Raw genomic sequence first — 22,115 nt, 5'->3', positions numbered from 1 at the left:
TTTTCTCTCATGAGTGTCCAGCAGTGCTTGTCTCCTCAAACAGTTGCTAAATCAGTTTAGGAATTTTACAGCTAGGGATCAAATTGAGAGAGTGGGGAAAAAAAGTAATGGTTCTTCGAGTGTTGCAGACATAGTCCACGCAAATGTGTTTACACATAGCATGCTGAAAGCGGGAGACTTTTTCCCCCTGCAGCAGTACCCATATCCTGCACATCCTTGTGGCCCCTCCTGAGGCTACATAAGGGTGGCGGTGCACCAGTCCCTACCCCATTCTTTCTTACCATCAGCGGCTTAAGTCTGAGCTCCCTCTGCAGTTCTCTCCTCACAATTTATTTCCTGCATCACAGCTACTTGCTGAGAGTTTGTAGTGTAAATAGTTAGTAGCAGTTAGTACCAGTCATGTAGTGTAGTGTAACATTAGTTTAGTTAGTTGCAGTAGGTTATGCAACATTCTCCGAGTTTTAAGCACCAGGCATCATGTGGGGCCTCTGTTCCTTATAGTGACCTGCACACATGCTGCTTACTGTTTCTCAGTGAGGAACACATTAAGGTAAGGAACACATTATCTAATGTTCATTGAAAAAGTTAATACTGATTTCCAGAGACCTTCACTTGAAACAGCACCTGATGGAACAGGCTACAAAGCCTGTACTGGCACCAGAGTATTCGTTGGATCATTCGGCCAGTCATCCTCTGGTACCATCTACTTGTATGGTAATTCCAATGGACCCCTGGACTCTGATTCTACCCCAAGAAGAGAAAGGGCTTGTTCACCTTCCCCAGATGACCCATAAATCTAATCAGCACCATTAGAAATTGGAGAGATTTATCGTCCTCTTCGTCCTGAAAAGCTGTTAGTGACATCAAGACCCATCAGCCTATGTCTCCCCGGTAATGAGGTGAGAGGAGCCTGGTACTGTACCGTTGACTCGAGAGACAGCTGTCAAGTCTGCTACCTACGGATGTCACAGTACGCTGTCTGGCACTGTTTCTTTTGGTACCTATCACCTCACAAGCCTTTATGGCAGCATCAGATTTATTTCTCTGTGCTGGTATACTTGATAACACAGGAGGTCAGCTGTACATCAGTACCCGCAGCAATTCCAGGTCCATCCACTCCTTCAGCTTTAGGACACAGTTTGCAAATGCTGACTGCCACATTACTGATGAAGAAACAGGCATTGTCCATGGTCTTCGTGCCTGTGGAGCTGGTACTGATGCACCCTTTGTCCTCAGTGTGCTCAGTACCTACGACCTTGGATACCTGTGACCTCGGTACCCAGTTGCTTTTCAGAGTGTGGACGGGTTCCATCAGGCAGTATGCTCCTCAGTACCAGACCCATTTGTATGGCCTCTACCTCCCTGGAATGCCCTTACATTAATGTCTGAGTTTTTCCACCTCCAGTACTCACTGTAGTGCCGCTTCGCTGGTCAATAGACAAATATAGGTATCTAGCTGGGGTGGGCTCCACCGATGCTCATAGACTACTTAAAAGACTCATCAGGTTTTGAGTTGGCGTCCTCCAGCTCTTCTCTCCCTCTCTCTCTCTCCCCCTCTCTCTCTGTCTCTCAATTAAAGAGGTTGCACAAGTCATCCAAGTGTTGAGGAGTAGACAATGATACCAAGAGTGCAGCCGCTCTTGTAACAAGGACAGACCACCCTGGTCCAACATATATTGGCCTCCCATGCTGTATCCCTTCCCACAGGGGCCTCCCTGGAACCTGTGGGATGGTTTCGCTCCAACAGGTCAGGCTCTCCACCTTGGTCTAAGGATATATCCCCTGGACATGAGGCAGACCAAGCTCCAAAGCACCTATGCACATATAGGAAGATGCCTGTACTCCTGAACCTCTTCTTGTGGGGGAGTCCTTGCCAATCAATCTCTGCCTCAAGAGATGCCATCGGCTCCACTGATTCTTGGCACCATTGATCATGAGGAGTGGGCAAACTTACTCTTCTCCAGTCCTAGAGGATTTAATATCCTATCTCCATTTTTTTCCTAAGCCACATTCTAATAAGGATAAGGAACGTGTATGTACTATGGATGTTAGGAGGGCATTCGCTTTTCATCTGGACAGGACCAAAGCCTTTAAATGATCTCCTCGTCTTTGTGTCCTCTGTGGATTGTATGAAAGATCAAGCAGTATAATCCAGTCTCCAGATGGATCACTTCCTGTGTGATGACAGTGTATGGGATAGCCAATACTCCCCCTTCTCAAAGACTCTCAGCTCATTCAACAAGGGCTCAAGCTACATCAGTCACCTTCCTGAGGGATGTTCCTATATCTGACATTTGTAGGGCCCTCACATGGTCCTCAGTGCACACATCACGCGTTGCTATGATCACTAGTGCATCCAGATCTGATGCAAATTTTGCTAAAATCTCATTACAGTAATTAAGTAGACTCTAAGCCCACCTCCAGAGGGAACAGCTGATGAGTCACCTGAATGGAATACACATCTGCAGGTGGACTAAAAAGATACAATGGTTACTTACTTGTTCTGTAACTGTTCTTCAAGATGTGGGTGCTGACATGTATTTTGCAACCCGCCCCTCGTCACTGGAGACTTAGTTTAGCTCCCTGGGATGCGAAGGAACTGATGGTAATCAGGGTGCCACCACCCTTATATAGCTCAGGGAGGGGCCATAAGGAAGTGCATGGGATGGGTGTTCTTTCCAGGCGTCCTGATGGGTGTTCTTTCCAGCTCTTGGTTAGAGTTGCACACATTTGTCAATATTTGATATTTTCCTTAAAGCTCAGCTCCTGGAGACAAGTTGTTACATGAGAAATTTCAGCCTTCGTTAAAAACAGAGCGGTACATTTCTAACTTCCATGATTGTGAAGAAAAACATTTGACAGTGTGACCCAAGTGCACCCTAAAAGCTCAGAGACCCAAGGCAAACAAAATGAACCCCAAAATTTATAATCATGATTTTGGGTGCTTCAGGTTTTTTAATATCTAGGGTTAATATGTTATCACCAACTTATTTCTCTCCCAATCAAGAAGGAGCTAAACCCAAGGAGTCCAGCAGATCTCAGGGATATGTTCAAGCCCCACCTAAGGAGCCCAATGGTGCTCAGAGAGCACACACAATCATGTTTTAAACATCAGCATAATCTACCGTGAGCAGTGGCTCATTTTGATGACTTGCATACGTGATAGAGAGAAAACAGTTACTTACCTGTTCTGTATCTGTTGTTCTTTGATGTATGGGTGCAGGCATATAATCCACTCAGGTGTGTTAGCGCCTAGAACACCAACGCTGGTATGCCATATTAGCTCAATCTGAGCCCTGCTTAAAGCCAAGTATTGGGGAATAGAGAGAGAATAAAAACAGGCAGCTAACATGCCTCAGACTAACTGTTAAAAATATCGCTGAGGGGAGCAATAACTTTATAATACAAAAATAAACACTAAAAACCTTACATGGTAGAAAGTTTGGTATTTACCCATATGTGGATGTGTCCCAGGAAAAAAATTTGTCACAGTACCAGGTTGTTCATTTAGTCCTTGTTTACATACACATATTATACCACTTTAACTATACTAATAATGGGAACCCCCCGAAATGTTGACACAGTAAAGTCAGTAGAAAAGTGCTTATTCTAATATAGTTTATTCCCATTTGGGAAGGGGAATAGGCTATACCAGTATAGGGATTGTACTGGTACAACTATCAGACAGATACAGATTATAGATATATCTCAGTACAGGCTATATCTATACTCCATACTTCTGCTGGCATCGCTGTCAGTCAGGGGTGTGAGGAGGTGTTATCCTGGACCCTGACCAGCAGAAGTCCCCATGGGTGGTTATTCTGGTAAAAAGCACAGTTTTGCAGGTATAGCTGTGTGCATAGGAGCGTTTGCTGGTAAAGTTTACCATGTTCCTGTATTGGTAAACTGCTCCTAGTCTGCATGTGGCCTGAGTGTCCAGTCTCCTCAAGGTGTTTTGTGTCTGTTACAGCAATTCACTGCTTTTATAAGAAAAACTATTATTTTCTTTGTGAGCCACCACTCCTCTGTTCAAGTCCAGTTTCGTATTAACATTAGGATATGACATCATCCCTTCCAAAAAAAAAAGCTGTTTTCTGAATGATTCAGGTGTCTTTACAATCTCCACTCTAAGTGGTATGCTGAATAAGCCTTTTTTCTGTGACTGACTAGTCTTGTCCTGCACATGTAGTTATTAGTCTTAATTCTCTTTCCATAATACTTTCAGGCAGGATTTTTATTCTCCCTAGTGATACCCATTATTTATTTGTAGATAGCCACGACTGGACATGACCCAACAGGCCATCCTTTGAGTTGATTGCCCTGAACAGAAATGCAGTTTACTCATGTGGAAATAATGTAGAAGTTCAGAAATGCAAGGCAAAATTTTAAATGAGATGTCCAGAGTCGTATGTTACACACAGACTTTCCATACTCAGAGAAAAATGAAGAAAATTTGGCAACGACAACATGCAATTCTGATCCTCCTCTCTTCCCACAATCCAGTCCTGAAGGAAAATGGGGCTGAAGAAAATTGGTGGATTTGATGAGCCTCTGGGCACCAAACAAAAGAAAATTAAAAAGACCAAAATCTTCTCCCAGATAAATTTCGTTCCTTCCCCCCACCCCATTTAACCTTCCCTATGAGCCTAGAAATAGTTGGAAGTGTAATTTTCACTTCCTAGCAGTCATTTGGGCTGTCTTCAGTATTTCATAGTTTTTCTTTATGCCCCTCCACTGAAAGGATGGCATTTTTTCCCCACAAGTGTCTTTTTGGGCCCAGACCATCATTAGTTTTTTGTTTGTTTTGTTTTGGTTGGTTGGTTTGGTGATTTGCTTTTTGAGGCAAAAACAGCGTTTAACAATCTTTTTTTGAAGATCTGAAGTGCTAGTCTCTCGTGGTAACTCTTCAAGGATTTTCAACTGTTTCTTACTTGGGAAGTATGGATTAACTGGATAATTGAGGAAATGGCCTGTGAAGGAAAAAGAATGATGTGAGTTGTAGTAGGGGTCTCATGCTCCCAGGGCTCTGATAATCAGTGTGTGAGTTTGAACCTTGTAGCCCCCAGCTCTCAGAGAATACACCCCTCTGGCCAACACCTTGAGAGCTAGGGGCTACGAGATTCAAACTCACGCGCTGATCGTCTGAGCCCTGGGTGCATGGGACCCCAGTAACTAGCGAGTGTTGAGAGAATGTGGAATCAGTCAACGCTACATTTGGCTGATGTGGCAACTCATAGTGTCAGATGCCATCAGGTGGTTGAGAGACATCTACCTAGAACACATCACTGGATATCGGCAACGCCAGGGGAGATGAGCTGCAGTGCTGATGAGAAGCTCAGACAGGAAGGTAACTCAGATACTTCCCTGATGGCTTGTATTTTCTAGCAAACAACCTACCCTAAATTCTCAATTACTGAGGGACAATCTTCACTTGTTGATATATTTGCTTTTCACAACCAACTCTCTCTGTATAACTTTTCATGAGTAATGTACCTGAATTTTTGGATGCTAATATCAAAACTGTATTGTTAACTTTTATTCACCTAAATTTGGGTTATTACTGATTATGTATTATATGTATCTTATGACTTTTAAAACAAACTTTGTATTTATGGATAATCTAAACACTATACCCAGATGTACAGACACTCTTTTCTTAACCTGTATATTATACAATCTTTTAATATTAGCTTTAATAAAATGTTTAAATCTGTTCTCTGCAAAACACTGTATGGAGTTTTAGCCAAGCAGTTTGCACCTCTCATACAAAATTGTATACATATAGTGGGGAGTTGTTTGGACAAAGCTAGCTGACATTTTTGTAGCACAGCAAGACTGCTTTCTATCGAACTCTGTTTCGTTGCTGTTACTTTACCATTGGTGAGAAATGTTATTTATATCTTTGCCCGCCTTCATGTTTTGATCTGTGCTGGTGAAAATGACAGTTATTTCATGCAGCTTACAAAGGTGTGGTAGGCACTTTGCAGAGAGCGTGCAGGATGCTCGTTGTCTACTTAGGCATGATGTGACAAATGAAGATTTAAAAAAAAAGAAGGAATAGGGAGAGAGAGCGGGCTCCAAATATAAGGTCACTCATTTCCTTAAAGGTTACTGCACATTTCATGTTGCCATTTTTTGTTACTTTATTCAAAAATTAAGGTTTCTCTTTACAGATGTGGGTAGAGAAATATGTATGTAGAGGAGATGAGTGAGCAGGAGACTAGGAGGGAAGAGAAAAGGTTGGAGGATGCCAAAGATACTGTATGGAGGTTGAGATTGGGTGAAAGAAAAGTGGTGGGGAGGCAGTGAAAGACTTTGAGACAGAAGCAATGTGTGGGAATGAGTCTGACAGAAATGGGAATCAGGAAGCAGTCTGGTGTGAGGGGACTCATTACAAGCAGGAAGAGCAATGGCCCTGCACTCACCTCAGCTGCAATGTTAATGGTGGTGGTGTCCAGTGTTCCCTTTAATTTTTCCCATACATGTGCGGAATGAATTTTGTTATGTGCACCAATATGGAGGTGATGTGTGACGCATCACCTCCATATTGGTGCACCTAACAAAATTCATGTAGCAGGGTTGGGGCTCAGGGCTGGGGCAGAGGGTTGGAGTGCAGGGGGGTGAGGACTCTGGCTGAGGGTGCAGGCTCTGAGGTGGGACCGAGGATGAGGGGTTCAGGGTGCGGGAGAGGTCTCAGGACTGAGGGTGAGGGCTCCGGCTGGGGGTGTGGGCTCTGGGGTGGGGCCAGGGATGAGGGGTTTGAGGTGCAGACTGCATGGGAGCTACAGCGCGAAGAGAGGACACCCCCAGCTCTCTCTCCCCGCAGCAACACCTGGGCTGGCGGGGGGAGAGGCGCCTCTCTTCACTGCGGCAGGTCCAGAGCTGGGGGAGAGGCAGCTCTGAGCACCTGTGCGGCCTTCTGTTCAAAGGGAGCCCCCAACCCTTTGAGTAGAAGGGTTGGAGAGACTTTGCCCTATTAGGGCCCCATAAGACTGGTGGGTGACTTCTGGTAAGCTTTTAGCATGCATGTAGGAACCTTTGTTGTTTTTTTAAAATGTTTTCTCTGTAACACGGTTACTTTAAGAATAATGTGCTTGCTTAGAAAGAGCTGTGTGATAACTTGTAGTTGCTGGCCATACATTATTCATATCCCTTTAAGAGAAAGCAAAGCACAGATGCTAGTCTTTAGGTAGACTGGCTTGATGGGGATAGCACACTGTAAAAGCAGGGAGCTGTGCAGCCATAAAACCCCATCAGAAGGGAGTGGGATAACGGTCCTTGCCCAGAGACAGGTGATGGCTGGAGACCTGACTGGGCACTCCTGGAGTGGACCACTGAGGGGAAAGAGGGAAATACAGGTGCAGTTACCCTGAAATTGTGACTGGAGCTGAAGGCTTTTAGAGCTTTATCAAGGCAGCCACTTGGTCTGGCTGAAGGTCTTACCCTCCACCTGTCCCCAACTAGGTATCACCTACACATTCACCTCTGGTGCCTGTTTGAGCCTGGCAGATGAAATACTGTAACTTGGTATTCTTATCTAAATCTCTGGAAACAACTTATAACTTTCCACCACAAACTAAGTTTGTGGGAGTTTTTCCTTCTGACAAAGGAAGGTGTGTGGATATATTTGTATTCTATTTCCTGTGTAGTAATCACTGCTGTTTCTTCAACAGGCTGAATATTCAGAACTAGTTGAAACATTACTATCAAGTCAGCAAGATCCAGTCATTTACCAGCGGTTAGCAGATGCATTTAACAAGCTTACTGCAAGCAGCACTCCTCCTTCACTGGACCGTAAGCAGAAGATGGCCTTCCTAAAGAGTTTAGAAGAATTTATGGCAAATGTTGGTGGACTCCTCTGTGTAAAATAAACAACAACAAAACTCTATGCCTAATTTAGACCCTTTCTGCAAAATGCACTGAGAAATGCTGAAAGCTGACTAAACCTTGTACCTGTTTCTGGATTCTTTGCAGCCATCTCAGATTTTAGAGAGCCTGGAAGTTTGATATAACACAGTTGAATAGGAGAGGTCAACTTTGAATCAGCTTCTGCTATTGTGTTAGTCACAATCTGTCATACTTGTATGTTGTAGAGAATGAACAACAAATTGAAATTTAAAAGAAAATTCCATATATGTGCAAACAGATATGGGCACAGTGAAAAATAGTGCCTTTTCCCCCATTAGCTTAAAACATAAGTGGCTGGACAAACTTTTACAGATTTTTTTTTTCTGAAAACCATATTAGAGTATGATGTAGACACATACAAAACTGTAAACAGTGTAGCTGATTGAAGCTTTATTTTTTCTCTCTGAAGACTGAGTTTATGATCCAAGGGAAAAACACCAAATGGTATTTTTTAACGTGTGTTTAGTTTTGCTTTTCTACATCACCTGATGTTGCATGTTTTATGTAATACAGGTTTCTACATTATATTCTGCTGCCTAAAGTTCAGAAGGAAGAAGGTGTATATTTTTGTTCCCCTAAAATGAACTTTAGGAACTGTAGCCATTTCATTGCCTTAATTTAAAACAAACAAAAAAAAGTGATATACTTTAGACAAGAAATATTAGGCAACATTTGAGTCTTCAGAGTTGGTTCAGGATGTTGGCATTAAGCTGCTGTGTACCTGTTGCAGCCCTTTGTGTTGACATGTGTTATGTTGGGGTGAGTCTAATGCAATGTTCATGTGTAGTTTTACTTTCAGTATCTTTTTAATCCACATCCAAGTCGCGCACAGCTGCAACGTATTTCTACACTGAACTGTTTGCTTAAGCAATAACAATTCAAAGGGTGTAAATTATTGATTTATACAAACTGTTTTTAAGTTGGGGCATTAGATAAAATAATTATGCTAGACTAGGGGTTTCAAACTCTATTTTACCCAAGGGCCATATACATTTGATTCAAGGGTTGGAAAGATAATTAGGATTTGTGGTGGGGTTTTTTTTCCCACCACCACCTCCATATTTGTTGTGCTCTCCTCTGCTCTTGCTCAGTTTTGTATGTCAGCACTTGAGCAGTTAAGGATGTACATATGTTTCATCCTGCCAACTGATAGACAGATATAGTGGAACAACAAGGGAGAGTAACACAAGAATACGGAAGTAAGGCATACTTTGCCAGTAGTCATAAACCTGACAAAACTGAGGCAAATGCACATTCTGCATGCCAGATAAAATTGCTTTTTGTGAGGGGTGTGGGTGGGTGGGGAAGAATTTGGCCCTTGGGCTTGCGCTTGATACCTCTGCTAAATTGTGCTGTTGAATGTTTTCCATGTGGTTTTTACATTTATATAAAATGTACAGTATATACACCTTTACAGTGCTGTGTATAGCATCATGTTTGCAACTCTGTGCCATCCTTCAGCTGTTCATCTCAAAACCAATCATATTACCCACTGTGCTAGTCATAGTGATTCAGGACATACTTTTTGAGTTAAATTCATGCATGTAACCATATGAATGGAATACAAGGGCAGAAAGTGCCATCTTTTCAACAGAATTTTTTCACTTTTATTTTAATCCACTGTTAATATGAAAACTGGGCTGGAGCAAACATACATTTTAAAAGGTAACCATAATTTGTTAGACATCCTTTCACAGTTAATATCGTATATTGTCTATTTGAATATATTTTTAGTAATATTTGCAAGACAGGGAATTGTCTTCAAATTTCTTCCTAGAAACCCTATCACTTTCCTTAAGAGATTTCTTGTGTGTGCAACAAAACTACTCTTGCACTAGTGATGGGGAAATACCATTGTATCCTTCTGCATTTATTCCATCTGTTTTCCAATTGTTCCAGCAAATGGATGACAAATTTATTGGCGCTGCTTTTAGAGTTCATGTCTGAGTTTTTACTTTTTATAAAAGTAAGTGTCTTCGAAACATAGTGCTTTGGCTGAAGGGCATTAAGTCCTAGAAACATGAGCAACAGTAATAATTGCTAATCTACCTGGCAATACCAAGAGTTGAACCTTTGGGACAGATTCTTCAAAGGGATAATGACATATTTTTACTTTTTCTGGTTCTTACTGATTAAGAATAATAACCATTGTCATAACAAATGGCTCCAGTATTTTCAGAACTACTTTATTTACTTAAAATTTGCTCAATATAAACGTCTAAATTTTTATAAACTATGGAAATTTGGGAATTCCCTAGAATAATTAAGTCAGCAATAAATCAGCCTACTAATTTAACATTCAAACAATATAGTACATCTACCAATTACCTTTTAGATGAATCTGGCCCATTTTGTGTTCAAGACAACTGACATCATGTAGCTGCTTTCGTAGCTACATTGATGTTCAAAAATTGTCAAGGATTACTTAAAATGTTACATTTGTTTGCTCTTTCATTTTAAACATATGTTTTATGTTAAAGGGACACTGTCCAGTGTTTTTAATTTGCAATTTTTTAACTTTGTCACATATATCTCATAAGCTTGACAACATATTTTTCCTGCTTTTGTTCTTTTTTTTTCTTTCATGTCAGAATGTTAAACATTGATCTTTCCACCCCACCTAGTGTTTCTTGTAGAGCAAAATGCAAAGATATCTCTACATGTTTGTGTAACAAACAACCTCATAGATGTCACTAAAGTTCTGGGAATACGTTTTTGTTAATTTATGCCCTTTCTGGTGGCCGTTTCAATACCTAAACTACTTGATCACGTTCTCTTCTTAAAAACAACTTTCAGTGAGATTCTTTGAAACTCAGCCACTAAGAGCAAGATCTGAAGTCCATACGACAGACTCCCAATGACTTCAGTGGACTTTGAATCAGGTCCCAACCCTCTGTTTAGAGACACTGATATGATTAACATCACTGCATTGAGTTTCCACTCACTGTACAAAGTGAATAATGCTTTTTAAAAATTGCCAATTTTTTAAAAAAATTGGCATAGAGAAATCAAATTGATTTAATTATAAACCATGTATCATAATTGTACTATATTTTTGTCAAAACTTAAGATGACTTTTTACCAAAATAGATTGCTATCAGAGAGTCTTAATTCTGAAGTTAGAGATCCAAATACTTTCTCTTTCCTGCACCTCCCCTTCTTTTTGGTTTAAACAATAATTTCTAGCTTCAGGGTTTCCCAACCCCACACAGCTACTGTTTAGCACTAACCTAACTACTTCCCTATGCTTCAACCCACTAAAGGCTAGTGTCCTGCAAACAAGGGGTATCTAGTTTAGTAATGAAATACAAGTACTCGGGGAACAGAGGTCCATGAGGATTAGGGAGGAGTGATCTTCACTGAACCTCCACTTCCAGGCCTCATTACATCTTAATTATCTTCTGTAAATCGCATAGGAAGTCTGTATAATGCTGTACCAGTTGGCAAGAAGTTGTTTCTCCTTGAGTGATGAAGGACTTTGTTTTCCTCAGAATTTGGAAAAAACTGTTTCCTCTGTGCATCTAAATCCTGCTAGTCAAGTGTGTCTGGGATTTGAATTTGGGTCTTCTGTCTGATAGTGTATAGCACTTACCTAAGCCACAACTTTTAAAACATACCTTGTTTTAAACATTTAGCTGGATATCATCCTATATGTTGTTTAAACCATATAGTTTTAGAGAACAAGCTTGGTCCAAAATCTCCAAAAAGTCCATTGCATTTCTTAAAGAAATCTAATTATACAGAAATCATCTTAATTTCTAATTACAGAGATTTTTAAAAGTCTGTTCAAAAATAAAAATAAATGTAGTACTTCTATTATAAAACATTCTTATATAATTGAAACTGAAATGACTTAGTCACCTTTTAAAATAAAGGGTTTTTTTTATGAGAATGCGCAAATGGACTGAACACAAGAGAGGGAGACAAACTCCTAAATTCTAACACTACCTTTGTCACTAACTCTCTCTGTGACCTTGGACACGTCACTTAAATTCTCCCTGTTTCCGCATCTGTACAACTAAGAATACTTACATACCTCATGGGGTGTTGTGAGGATTAGCTGAAATCTATCAAGCGTTTTGAAGATCTAAAATGCTATGTAAGTGCTAAATATTTTTCATTTTACTGCTTATGTAAGGTGGAAGATTGACCACACTGAAAATTGAAGTGCTTTGTAACCATAAGACAGATACAGCACAGGCAGCAGTAGTACTGCAGTATTTCATAGTAATAACAACACCTGCTGTAAAATTTAGTTGCTTGGATTGCTACTGTAAAATATGGTCTCTCTTTTTTTTTTTTTTTTAATTAAGGGAAGCTTCCCTACCAGTGTGCCTCTCAGCTCTGTTCTAAAGAGTGAGATGATGGTAGTTTCTGTGCTGACTCAGTCTTTGGTGCCTCTACTGAGATTGCCAGCAAGGGTGCCAATTACAGTAGTATTTGCTTTTTGGGGGGAGGATGGGCGGTATGACATGAACAACTAACTCGATTAGGAACTAAAATCACTAGCTCAATTTTACAAGGTCCCTGTCTGTGCTGGTGAGAGAAACAGTGGTCAGTGTACCATGTGGTTTAATGAATCAGCTTCTAGCATGTTTAGATCCTGTCTGTCTGTGGTTTGGGGAAAAATACAGCGTTTTCTAACAAGCACAGTGTGGTTTATTAGTAGGTGTTAACATGATTTCTCTGGCCCGGATAAACAGGGTCATAACTTATCAGTTAATTGTCAGAATCGTTCTCACTAGAGTTTTTTGTGGTAGTGCCCTAGGAATCAAGGCATGAGCCATCCATTCTGCTCAACGGACCAAGATTCTACTTTTCCACCCCCTTTTTTCAGTTTTTATAACTTGTCACACTGCACTCTTTTGAAAAGTTTAGAATATATTGGTATATGACCCTCACCTCTTCAAATGAAAGATGTTACCTGCACTGTATTCCCATCCACTGTGCCTGATGGTGGATAAAATCCTTCCTGAGCCCAGTTCTCATGACACTGTAATCTGCCATTGGATTATTCTGGATTTTACAACTGGGAAAATATAAAATACCTTTTTTAGTTCCTTTTGTACAAAATAAGGAACCTCCATGCAGTGAACTTGCAGTTTTAAGGTGACAAATGTGTGTCAGTCAGTCTCGGTGTGTAATTATTGTAATTTTTAAGAAGACTTTCAAGTTTAAAAACAGGGATTGAAGTGCCAGTTAATTTCAAGTATAATTTAACCTGAACATAGTTGAACATTACAGTTGAAGGTGTGAAGTTGCATAATAATACTTCACATATTGCAGCAATAATAACTTAAGAAACAAATGGCTATGTAATCAAGCCTTGTCACAAACTAATTTCCAATTTTAAAATGAACACTTTATGTATTTAACATCCATAAATGGGGGAGGGTAACATTTTCCACTATTTCTTCCATTTTCCATTTTGTTACATTTTGTTTTGGCCATGTATGGTTTGTATGTATTCTTGTTTGATATTTTTTCTAGTATTTAACTTGCATTCAGGCCCTCAAATAGGTGTTTGTTGTACAGTCATATAATAGAAACAGAATATTATGAAATCACAAACCAAATTTTGCTCTTGATTACATCAGTGCAAATTTGGGGTAACTCAACTAAAGTTAATGAAATAACTCTAGATTTACATCAACATAACTAGGAGCAGGAATTTGGCCCTAAATATTCAAAAATGCAACTTCTATAGATGGTACACAGTAAAACAAGTATTCAGTATCTTCATCAAGAGGGGGAAGGGACAAATGTAAAATACAATTGCCCCCCAAAAGCATGTAATGAATTTTCAATTACATACTGCATATGAACAGAAATTCGTGATCTAGAAATCTGTATTCATCCTGAACATCTAAACAGTTTATTTCACTTCTTGGCACTGAAATGTTTTCCAAACTTTATCCTTCTGCTGTGGCACATAAAGTTACACCTACATATATGGTACAGATGTCTTTCAGAAATGTTCAGTTAGCAGCACCAGTTTCTCATGTGCTGTGAGCTAATTGTATTTGGGTTAATCAATAGCTACTCTGAATCTTTCCCCTTTCTCCTCTGCTCATTTAAATGTTCCAAAGAACCGCATCACAAACCCTGAAAGTAAGATTACACTACAGCTTGCTATATATCTTGACTATGTATCACTTTAAACTTACTGGCTTCAGAAGCCCTGGCTGGGATGATTTAGTTGGGGATTGGTCCTGCTTTGAGAAGGGGGTTGGACTAGATGACCTCCTGAGGTCCCTTCCAACCCTGATATTCTATGATTCTATGAAGTACAATTATGACAATAGATTTATATTGGCTTGTTTTAGACCAGGGAAAGCATGGGTAAAGCAGAGAAATGTTTTGCGCAAATCTCAGAGAGCAACTGACAATTTTAAAGCAGCAGAGTATCAAAGAGCCTTTCATGTAGATATTGAGTTAATCTGCTTTACATTAACAAATGGGGTCTGGAATAAACTTGAATGATTTGGGTACAAAGCCTTTATTCACACTTATTTGTGTAAGTGTATGCACAAAAATTTCATTTTGCCTTTATGTACTACTTGTCTTGACTGTGCATTGTAGATTTCTTAAATTCAATAGCTTCCCTCCCTCCCCCCCCCCAGTTGCCATTTGTTGTAAACAAAAATGTGGGAAACAGTCTTCCCAGTGAAATGATTTAATCAGCTATGTTTTGCAGATCAGCAAGACAAAGCTGAAATTAGCTAGTGGGAACAAGCAAAAATCTGCAATCGTGATGTGAAAAAATATGAAGTTAATCTTTAAAAATAAATAAGTCACTGAATTTGTTATCCAATTTCATCTTGGTGGGATAAGGAAACATAGGAATTTAAATTAATCAAGCACATTTTTAAAAAACAAAAGACGTTTTGGAATTGCATTGGAGATCTGCATTCAAAAAACAGCATCATAGTAAGGCTGATACTGCTAAAACAAGTGTCATTAAATAAATATTTTCAGTTAATAGTAATAAAATCTATTTCTGGGAATAGAGTAGTCAAATTGCTCCCAGATAATACTGCAACTATAAATTGTGATTTGTTACTAATCACAATGCTTACTTCCACTCACATATTTAAGTCTCATGAAACAACTGTTTTCAATTTAAAATCTGTTAATGCAGTCAAATTATTTTTAATTGCCTTTACAAATTAGCAGGGTAATATAGTAGCTTTGCATATCACGTGTCTTTCCCCCCCCCCCAAGCAACTGGCTCTCGGGATAACCAGTTATTGTTGCAAATGAGTAGACATTACAATGTTGTTAGCTTTATCTCAGTCGTTGGTGGTATTAGTAATAGAAACCAGTTGGGACTATGGTGTGTCAGAACCACCAGAGATCTGTTGCTGAATATGGTATTTACTGCATGGAAAGAAGTCATAAACCCAGCAAAAGTGTATTGATTTGAAAGCTACCTTCAGATCTATTGTTCTAATAAGTTGCCAGGACACTCAATATTTTTAGTACTGTATCCATGTTACTTAATTCTTGGTGTATGCCAATACTCTTTAGTGGCATTTTGTTACTTCAAACCATCGTTGTAATTGCTAAAAACACCATTTGAAGTCTTAGGAAGATCACTGATGTCCTCTCACAAGATCAACACTATACTGGGAAGGCTTACATTCTTCTGCCACTCGAAAAAAAGACTTTTCTTCTAAAGTACTCTTTGCCTGCCTTCAGGCTTTTATGCACTTTCATGATTTCTTAAAAACTGCTGTTGAAAATGTACTGTATCTTGCATATGGATTTTGATAAGCGCACATGTATTTAAATATTAACTCACTCAGACTCAGGAAAACAAGAAAAATTAGATACCTGTTTTGTATCTTGGTTAAAATGTTTGTTACCTACATCCTTTAAGGTGGCCAGATCATGTCTAGATCCCATGAGTGTAATTGTATTTAATTGCTAGTGTAATCTGTAAAAGAAGGGCAGTGTAGTTGGAATTTATGGAAACTTCTGTCTGTCTCTTACTTTTGTTGGATCTATAGTCTGAATTGGAGTTTAAAAAAAAATCCCATTTACTTTTTAGAAAAATGCCTTGTTTTTTTTCATAACTTTAGTTTATTTCTATTTGCTTCCTCCTCCTTAAAAAGAAAATATGAAATAAGTGCAGAGGTATCTGTAGGAAAACTTGTGTAAAATCTGCTGCTGTACAAAATGTTTGCCACTTGACTGCATTTTTGTTCCACTTTAATTTTACTGGTTTTGCTAAATATATTTTATATATTTTTCTTCCTGCTTCTTGTGATGGCAGAGTGTGATTACATCGTTGTTTGAAAAATGCCACTTGAAGACACTTTTGTCAGCCTCTCAAAGGCCAACAAAATCTGCATGTTACAATAGTATATATGGTGTGGTAACTCTGGGAAGACCTTGAATAGCTTATGCTGGGCTTTCAGAGGAAAAAGGGTGATCCCACATTTATGCAACATAGCACAGTCCATTGATATGGAAGATGTTCTGTTAGCTCATTTAGATATTGGAAATTCTATATTGTTTCCATTTATAACAAGAATTTATAAATTAGTCCTCTGGTTGCCATTAAAAAAAATCAAGTTTCCACACAATTTTTCCCCACACTTGAAATGGGAGATCTGTGGTAATGGCTGGCAAAAGTGGACTTATTAATGGCTTCTGTGGTAGTCTGACCACAATCACCAACACAGCCATTGTGGTAGGCACTAATTTACACCTTACTCTGCATTCTCAGCAGAAGGGCTAAGAATTAAAGAACAGGTGCAGTGAACTGTTCTCTTAGCTGTAGCAGTTGTTCAGCTCTCCTCTGACCTGAGGGGAACAAAGGGATATGCATCTGGGGTGGTTGTGTAGCTTGGGGATTGCCAGTGTTGTCATTCTGCTACTTTTCACAGACTTTACAGTGAGATTCTAGTCTAAGTGACTCTCAAAATAGTTGTGCAGAGGTGCATATTTGTGTTTCAGTGGCTTCCAGGTGAAAGTCTCTTTTTACAAATTAAAAGTTTTTTTGTTCATCTCCCTCTCCCCAACTACAAGCCTTGAAAATTCATGTAGAATATGAAAATCAAGCTCTGTTCTTTCTGGCTTACACATCACTAACCATAAAGATTCTCCAATTGTAGTTTAGTTAATTTTATTGATGTGCCAGTCAGAATAGAATACCACTTATTCTTTCAGCAGGCTGTGGTCACTTTTCAGAGTAAAACTGCATTGTTTAAAATTTGATTATTTTTCCTAGCAAAGCAAAGAGCTTTCCCTTATGAGCTCTAGATAGCTAAGATCATCACAAATAAGTAGAATTGGCATTTGCATACAAGCAGAAATTCTCTACTACCTCAAATCAGTTTTTAGCATATCCCATTTTAAAGATAGCAATGTCAGAGGAAATACATTGAATTTTTTGTGAGAGTGCAAAACTAGAAGTGAGTTTAACTAGAAGTGAGTTGACTCACAAAGAGGGAGTAGGAAACTGACTAAATGACTCTTAGTAAGATGCTGCTTTTGGCAGCACACAGTAGCACAGACACTCCTTTTATTTGTTTCTTATGATGGCTTTTGAGTTTGACCCTACAGACATTTAGAAAGGACCCTGCAACTCATGGGTCCTAGTCATCAAGTTTGATCTCTGGTTTTGTCTGCCACCAGATAATGTCCAAACCCATAATCAATGATTGTCTGCCAAGTCCACACACCTTTTAATTCCCTCCAGCTTCCAGTAACTTTTTGGGGAGGGAAGAGGAAACTTTTAGTCATAGGGAGACCATGTTTCAAAGAAATCTGGATCAGAAGTGGAACTCCCTCCTTCCTCTGTCTTGTGCCTTTTATGCTTGAGCCTTATAGCCCTTTCCGTAGAGCTCTACATCTTAAATACTTTTCATTAAATCTTCATGGCATCCCAGAGAGGTAGGTAAATAACTTAAATTGGGAGCTGATCCCTAATATGCAATATTCTGTACTACTAATAGAGGTAGAAAGTTACCTCATTTAAAAAGTCAGCTATTTTTGATTATTCCGCAACCCAAAGGAGGTTATGGAACTGAAATAACCAAAGCCGTAGTAGCAGTAGACTTCCCCCAGGCTAATTGGTGCTATGTGGCAGAATCTTCCACAGTGGGGTGAATTTCCTCTTTTGCTGGATTTTCAATAAAGGCAAGAAGTTATTTTGAATCAGACAACACATTATATTGAAGTATGGGACTGGTGAAGGGTGTAAGAGCCTTCAGTACAAGAGCTTTTAGTCCTCTCAGGGATATATGCAATCTTCAGGTAATAGCCATAGAGAATAAAGTGTGGTTCTGTAGCTACTAGATGCCAGATTCTATTTTTACGTTCAGCAGGGGCAAGAAGGAAGATTAATGAACTGTTGCTTGATAGCTTATATTTATCTTCTACTCAAAATATTTTGAGTAGTTTAATGTTTCTTTAAATCATTAAAAACATATTCCAGGTTACTAGTTCTCTTGTTCTACTTGCCTCCTGAGCAGGAAAATGGCACTGAATGTAAACAAGGTAGGGGAACTTAAAATCATCATCGACACATAGTCTACTGAAGACTATTGCACCAGCCACTGACCAGGGTTGATGGTGTTGCACCATGCATTGTGAAGTAAAGTTCCCAGATCATGAAGTGCTGTCCACACCAACACTTTTCGTAGTTAAAACTTTTGTTTTTTGGAGGTGGGGTGAGGTGTTTTTTCACACCTCTGAGAAACAAAAGTTTTAACACCGAACTTTATTCTTGAAAACCTTTGATTACTGACACTACAACCTCCCTAGGTACCTGTTCCTATGCTAAACTCTCCTTTTATAGTAAGAAAGCTTTTTCTAATACCTAACCTGAATCTCCCTTGCTACAGCTTAAGCTGATTACATTTTATCCTCCCTCATCCCCTCAATGGATGTGGGGAACAATTGCTCACAGTCCTCTTTATAACAACCTTTGACATATTTGAAGGCTGTTAGTAGATCTCCCCCCCCCACCTTTTCCTAAGCCTAAACATGCCCCGTTGTTTAACCTTTCCTCAGACGTCAGGTTTTCTAAACCTTTTATTACTGTTGTTGCTCTGGTCTGGATTCTCTCTAATCTGTCCATTTTGTTGAAGAAAAAGTGTGGTGCCTAACCACCACCGAGTAGAATGGGACAAATTACCTTCCCTATTTTACACATACCACTCCTGTTAACACAACCCAGAATATTTTCCTTTCACAATGCATTACATTAACTCTGTCGTGATCCACTGGAACTCCCCAGTCCTTGTCTACAATAATGCTGCCTATCCCTTATTCTCTATTTTGTATTTGGTTTTTCCTTTTTCAGTGTAGTACTCTGCACTTGTCGATTGAATTTCACCTTATTGAATTCAAACCAATCCTCCAGTGTATCAACATAATTTTTAATTCTAATTCTGTTCTCTAAAGTGCTTATAACCCCTCCCAGCTTGGTGTCATTTACAAATTTTATAAGCATACTCTTCTCTGTGTCATCCAAGTTGATGAAAATATTGATTACTACTAGACATAGGATCTACCAGACTCTGTCCTATTTGATAAGTCCTCACAGTTTGACAGTGAACCATTGATAACTACTTTTCAAGTATAGTCTTTCAACCAGTTTTGCAACCACTTTATAATATTTCATCTCAAGTGAATTTCTCTGGTTTGCTTATAAGACTGTCATGTGGGGCTGTGTCAAAAGCCTTGCTAAAATCAAGATATATCATAGCTACAGCCATGGGCAGCACGTGAACCCCCATTTTGGGAGACTAGCCTTTGGTCCCACCCTGCCCTCCTCCTCTGCTGGAGCCCTGAGCCCCCCACCATGGGCGCCAGGTTTGTATAATTTTTGCTGGTGCCCAAAATGGGTCCAAGCAGAGCCAGGACTGACCAGGGCAACCGCCCCAGGCCTTGCATTTTGGGGGACCCTGAGCTTCAGGGGGACATGGGGTCTAGGGTGGCCTGAGGGGTCAGTGGGGGGCCTGACACCAGCAGCAGCAAGTGATGCGGCCCCCCTGCCTACCCCACTCCGCCAGCTCCTGGCGTCGCTCGCGGGAGGGGGTGGAAGCCGGAAAGAGATAGGGAAGGGGTGGAATGGGGGCAGAGCAGGGGTGGGAAGAGGCGGGGTGGGAAGAGGCAGGGTGGGGCCTTGGGGGAAGGGGTGGAGTGGGGGTGGGGCAGAGCAGGGCGGGTCAGCACCAGGCCACCCCACTGCTGCCTGTGTCAGGCCCCCTGCTAACTCCCCAGACTGCTCTGGACCCCACGTACCCTGAAACATGGGGCAGAACGGCTCTGATTAAATATAAGCTCAAACATTGGTGGAGCCGGATCCACATTCCTGAAGATTGGTGGAGCACAAGCACCATGGGCCCATATAACTTGCTGCCAATGCCCCTTGACACAGTCAGAGGAGTGCTACCCTGAGTCCCAGCCCACCGGCTGGCCTGCCCCAGCTGCCCTGTCCTGGACTGGCCAGCCCAAGCAGCCTGAGTCCCAGGCTGCCAGCCCAAGCACTGACCTGCCCCAGCCACCCTGAGCTGCTCTACCAGCTTTGGGGGAGAGGCCGAGTGAGGGTGGGAAGAGTGGGACATGAGAGAAAGGCCTCGGGGCAGAGCCTGGGCAGGGCCACAGCCTGGCTGTTTGGGGCAGGTTAGCCTCCCCTGGGCTATCGAACCTGCTGCCCCTGGCTACAGCTTCCCCCCAGCCGCTGAACAGGTTGCACTACCATAGAGTTACCAACTGTCCAATCACACAAACCTGAACACCTTTGCCCTGCCCCGCTGCCACACCCCTGCCCTGCCCCTTTCCAAGGCTCCATCTCCTGCTCACTCCATTCCCCCCTCCCTCCGTCACTTGCTCTCCCTGCCCCTCCGCACTTTCACCAGGCTGGGGTTTGGGGGGTGGGCCTGAGGTGCTCAGAGTGTGGGAGGGGGGCTCGGGGTTGGGGTGCAGGCTCTGAGAGGGAGTTTGGGTGTGGGAGGGGGCTCTGGGAGGGAGTTTGCAATTGGGAGGGGACTCGGGGTTGAGGCACGAGAGGGGGTTTGGGGTGTGTGCTCTAGGAGGGAGTTTGGTTACAGGAGGGCACTCAGGGCTGGGGCAGGTGGTTGGGGTATGGTCTCCACCCAGGCAGCACTTACCTCGGATGGCTCCCGAGAAGTGGCCAGCATGCCTAGCTCCTAGGCAGCCAGGCAGCTCTGCACACTGCCCCTGCCTGCCGGCACTGCCCCCGCAGGTCCCATTTGCTGCGGTTCCCAGCCAATGGGAGCTGTGGAGTTGGCGCTTGGGGCAGGTGCAGAGACCCCCATGAGCCTAGGAGCCAGATGTGCCAGTTGTTTCTGGGATCATGAGGAGCCAAGGGCAGGTAGGGAGAAGCCTGCCTTAGCCCTACTTCACGGCCGGACTTTTAGTAGCCTAAAATCTCCCGGTTTGGCTTCAGTAGACTCCGGGAGCTCGAACCCGATTCTGGGAGACTATCGGACAATCTGGGAGGGTTGCCAACCCTACCTGTCAGAGAAAGAAATTAGATGGGTTTGGCATAATTTGTTCCTGAGAAATCCAAGTTGGGTATTAGTTTTATGACCTTATCATCCAAGTTTCAATAAACTGTTTAATAATTTGTATTTTACCATGTATCTTGGGGGGTACTGAAGTTAGGCTGGCCTATAATTCACCCCAGAGCTTCTTTTTGCCCCTTTATGAAGACAAGTACCCTGGTAGCCGCGTGAGACCAATCTTTAGCAGGTAGGATTTAAGTAAAAGCCAGAGAGCAAGAGAAAGCGACTCAAAGAGACCCAAAGTCAGAACTAAAACAACCCAACCCCTGGGGTTGCAGGTGGGGCCAGGCAGGGCTGCCCCAGGAGCGCCGCAGGAGCGGATCCCCCTGGCCCAGCCCGGGGAGCAGGATCCGCGGGGCAGGAGGGCAGGACTGGAGCAGTGGCTGCAGCTGGGCCGCCCCCTTCCACTGCAAGCCCCGCACTGGGGTTGGGGAGCACTGGTCGGGTTGGGGGGAGGGATGGTTTCGGGGGGAGCATTGGGGTCACGGCTGGCCACGCGCCCCGAGGCTAAAGGCAGCGCGCGGGGCTAAGGGTGCCCTGGGCTGAGCACGTGACCGAAGCAGCGCGCGGGACCCCCCAGAGCTCGGGCGAGGGGAGCGCCGTTCTCCCAGCCACAGGGTGGGACCCGCCCACTGTGACGTGCCCAGGGAGCGCGGGCGA

General features: G+C 41.9%; 1 protein-coding gene across 2 annotated transcripts in view; it reads left to right on the top strand.

The window, feature by feature from the left end:
- The window catches only part of XPO4 (exportin 4), a 138,560-nt gene extending 127,658 nt beyond the window's left edge, over positions 1-10,902 (top strand). The window contains exon 23 of one of the 2 annotated variants that reach the window (XM_084650228.1): positions 7,674-10,902. In XM_084650228.1, coding sequence (XP_084506354.1) covers positions 7,674-7,871 — 198 coding nt within the window. In that variant the 3' untranslated portion in view covers positions 7,872-10,902. Of the gene's footprint in view, positions 1-4,270; positions 5,449-7,673 lie in introns of those variants that run through there. The other variant, XM_084650229.1, reaches the window with a different exon arrangement.
- Positions 10,903-22,115: the final 11,213 nt, after the last annotated feature.

This window comes from Lepidochelys olivacea, assembly GCF_965140295.1.
Source record: "Lepidochelys olivacea isolate rLepOli2 genome assembly, chromosome: 1".
Lineage (NCBI taxonomy): Eukaryota > Metazoa > Chordata > Testudines > Cheloniidae > Lepidochelys > Lepidochelys olivacea.
This window is presented reverse-complemented; position numbering and strand designations above follow the sequence as displayed.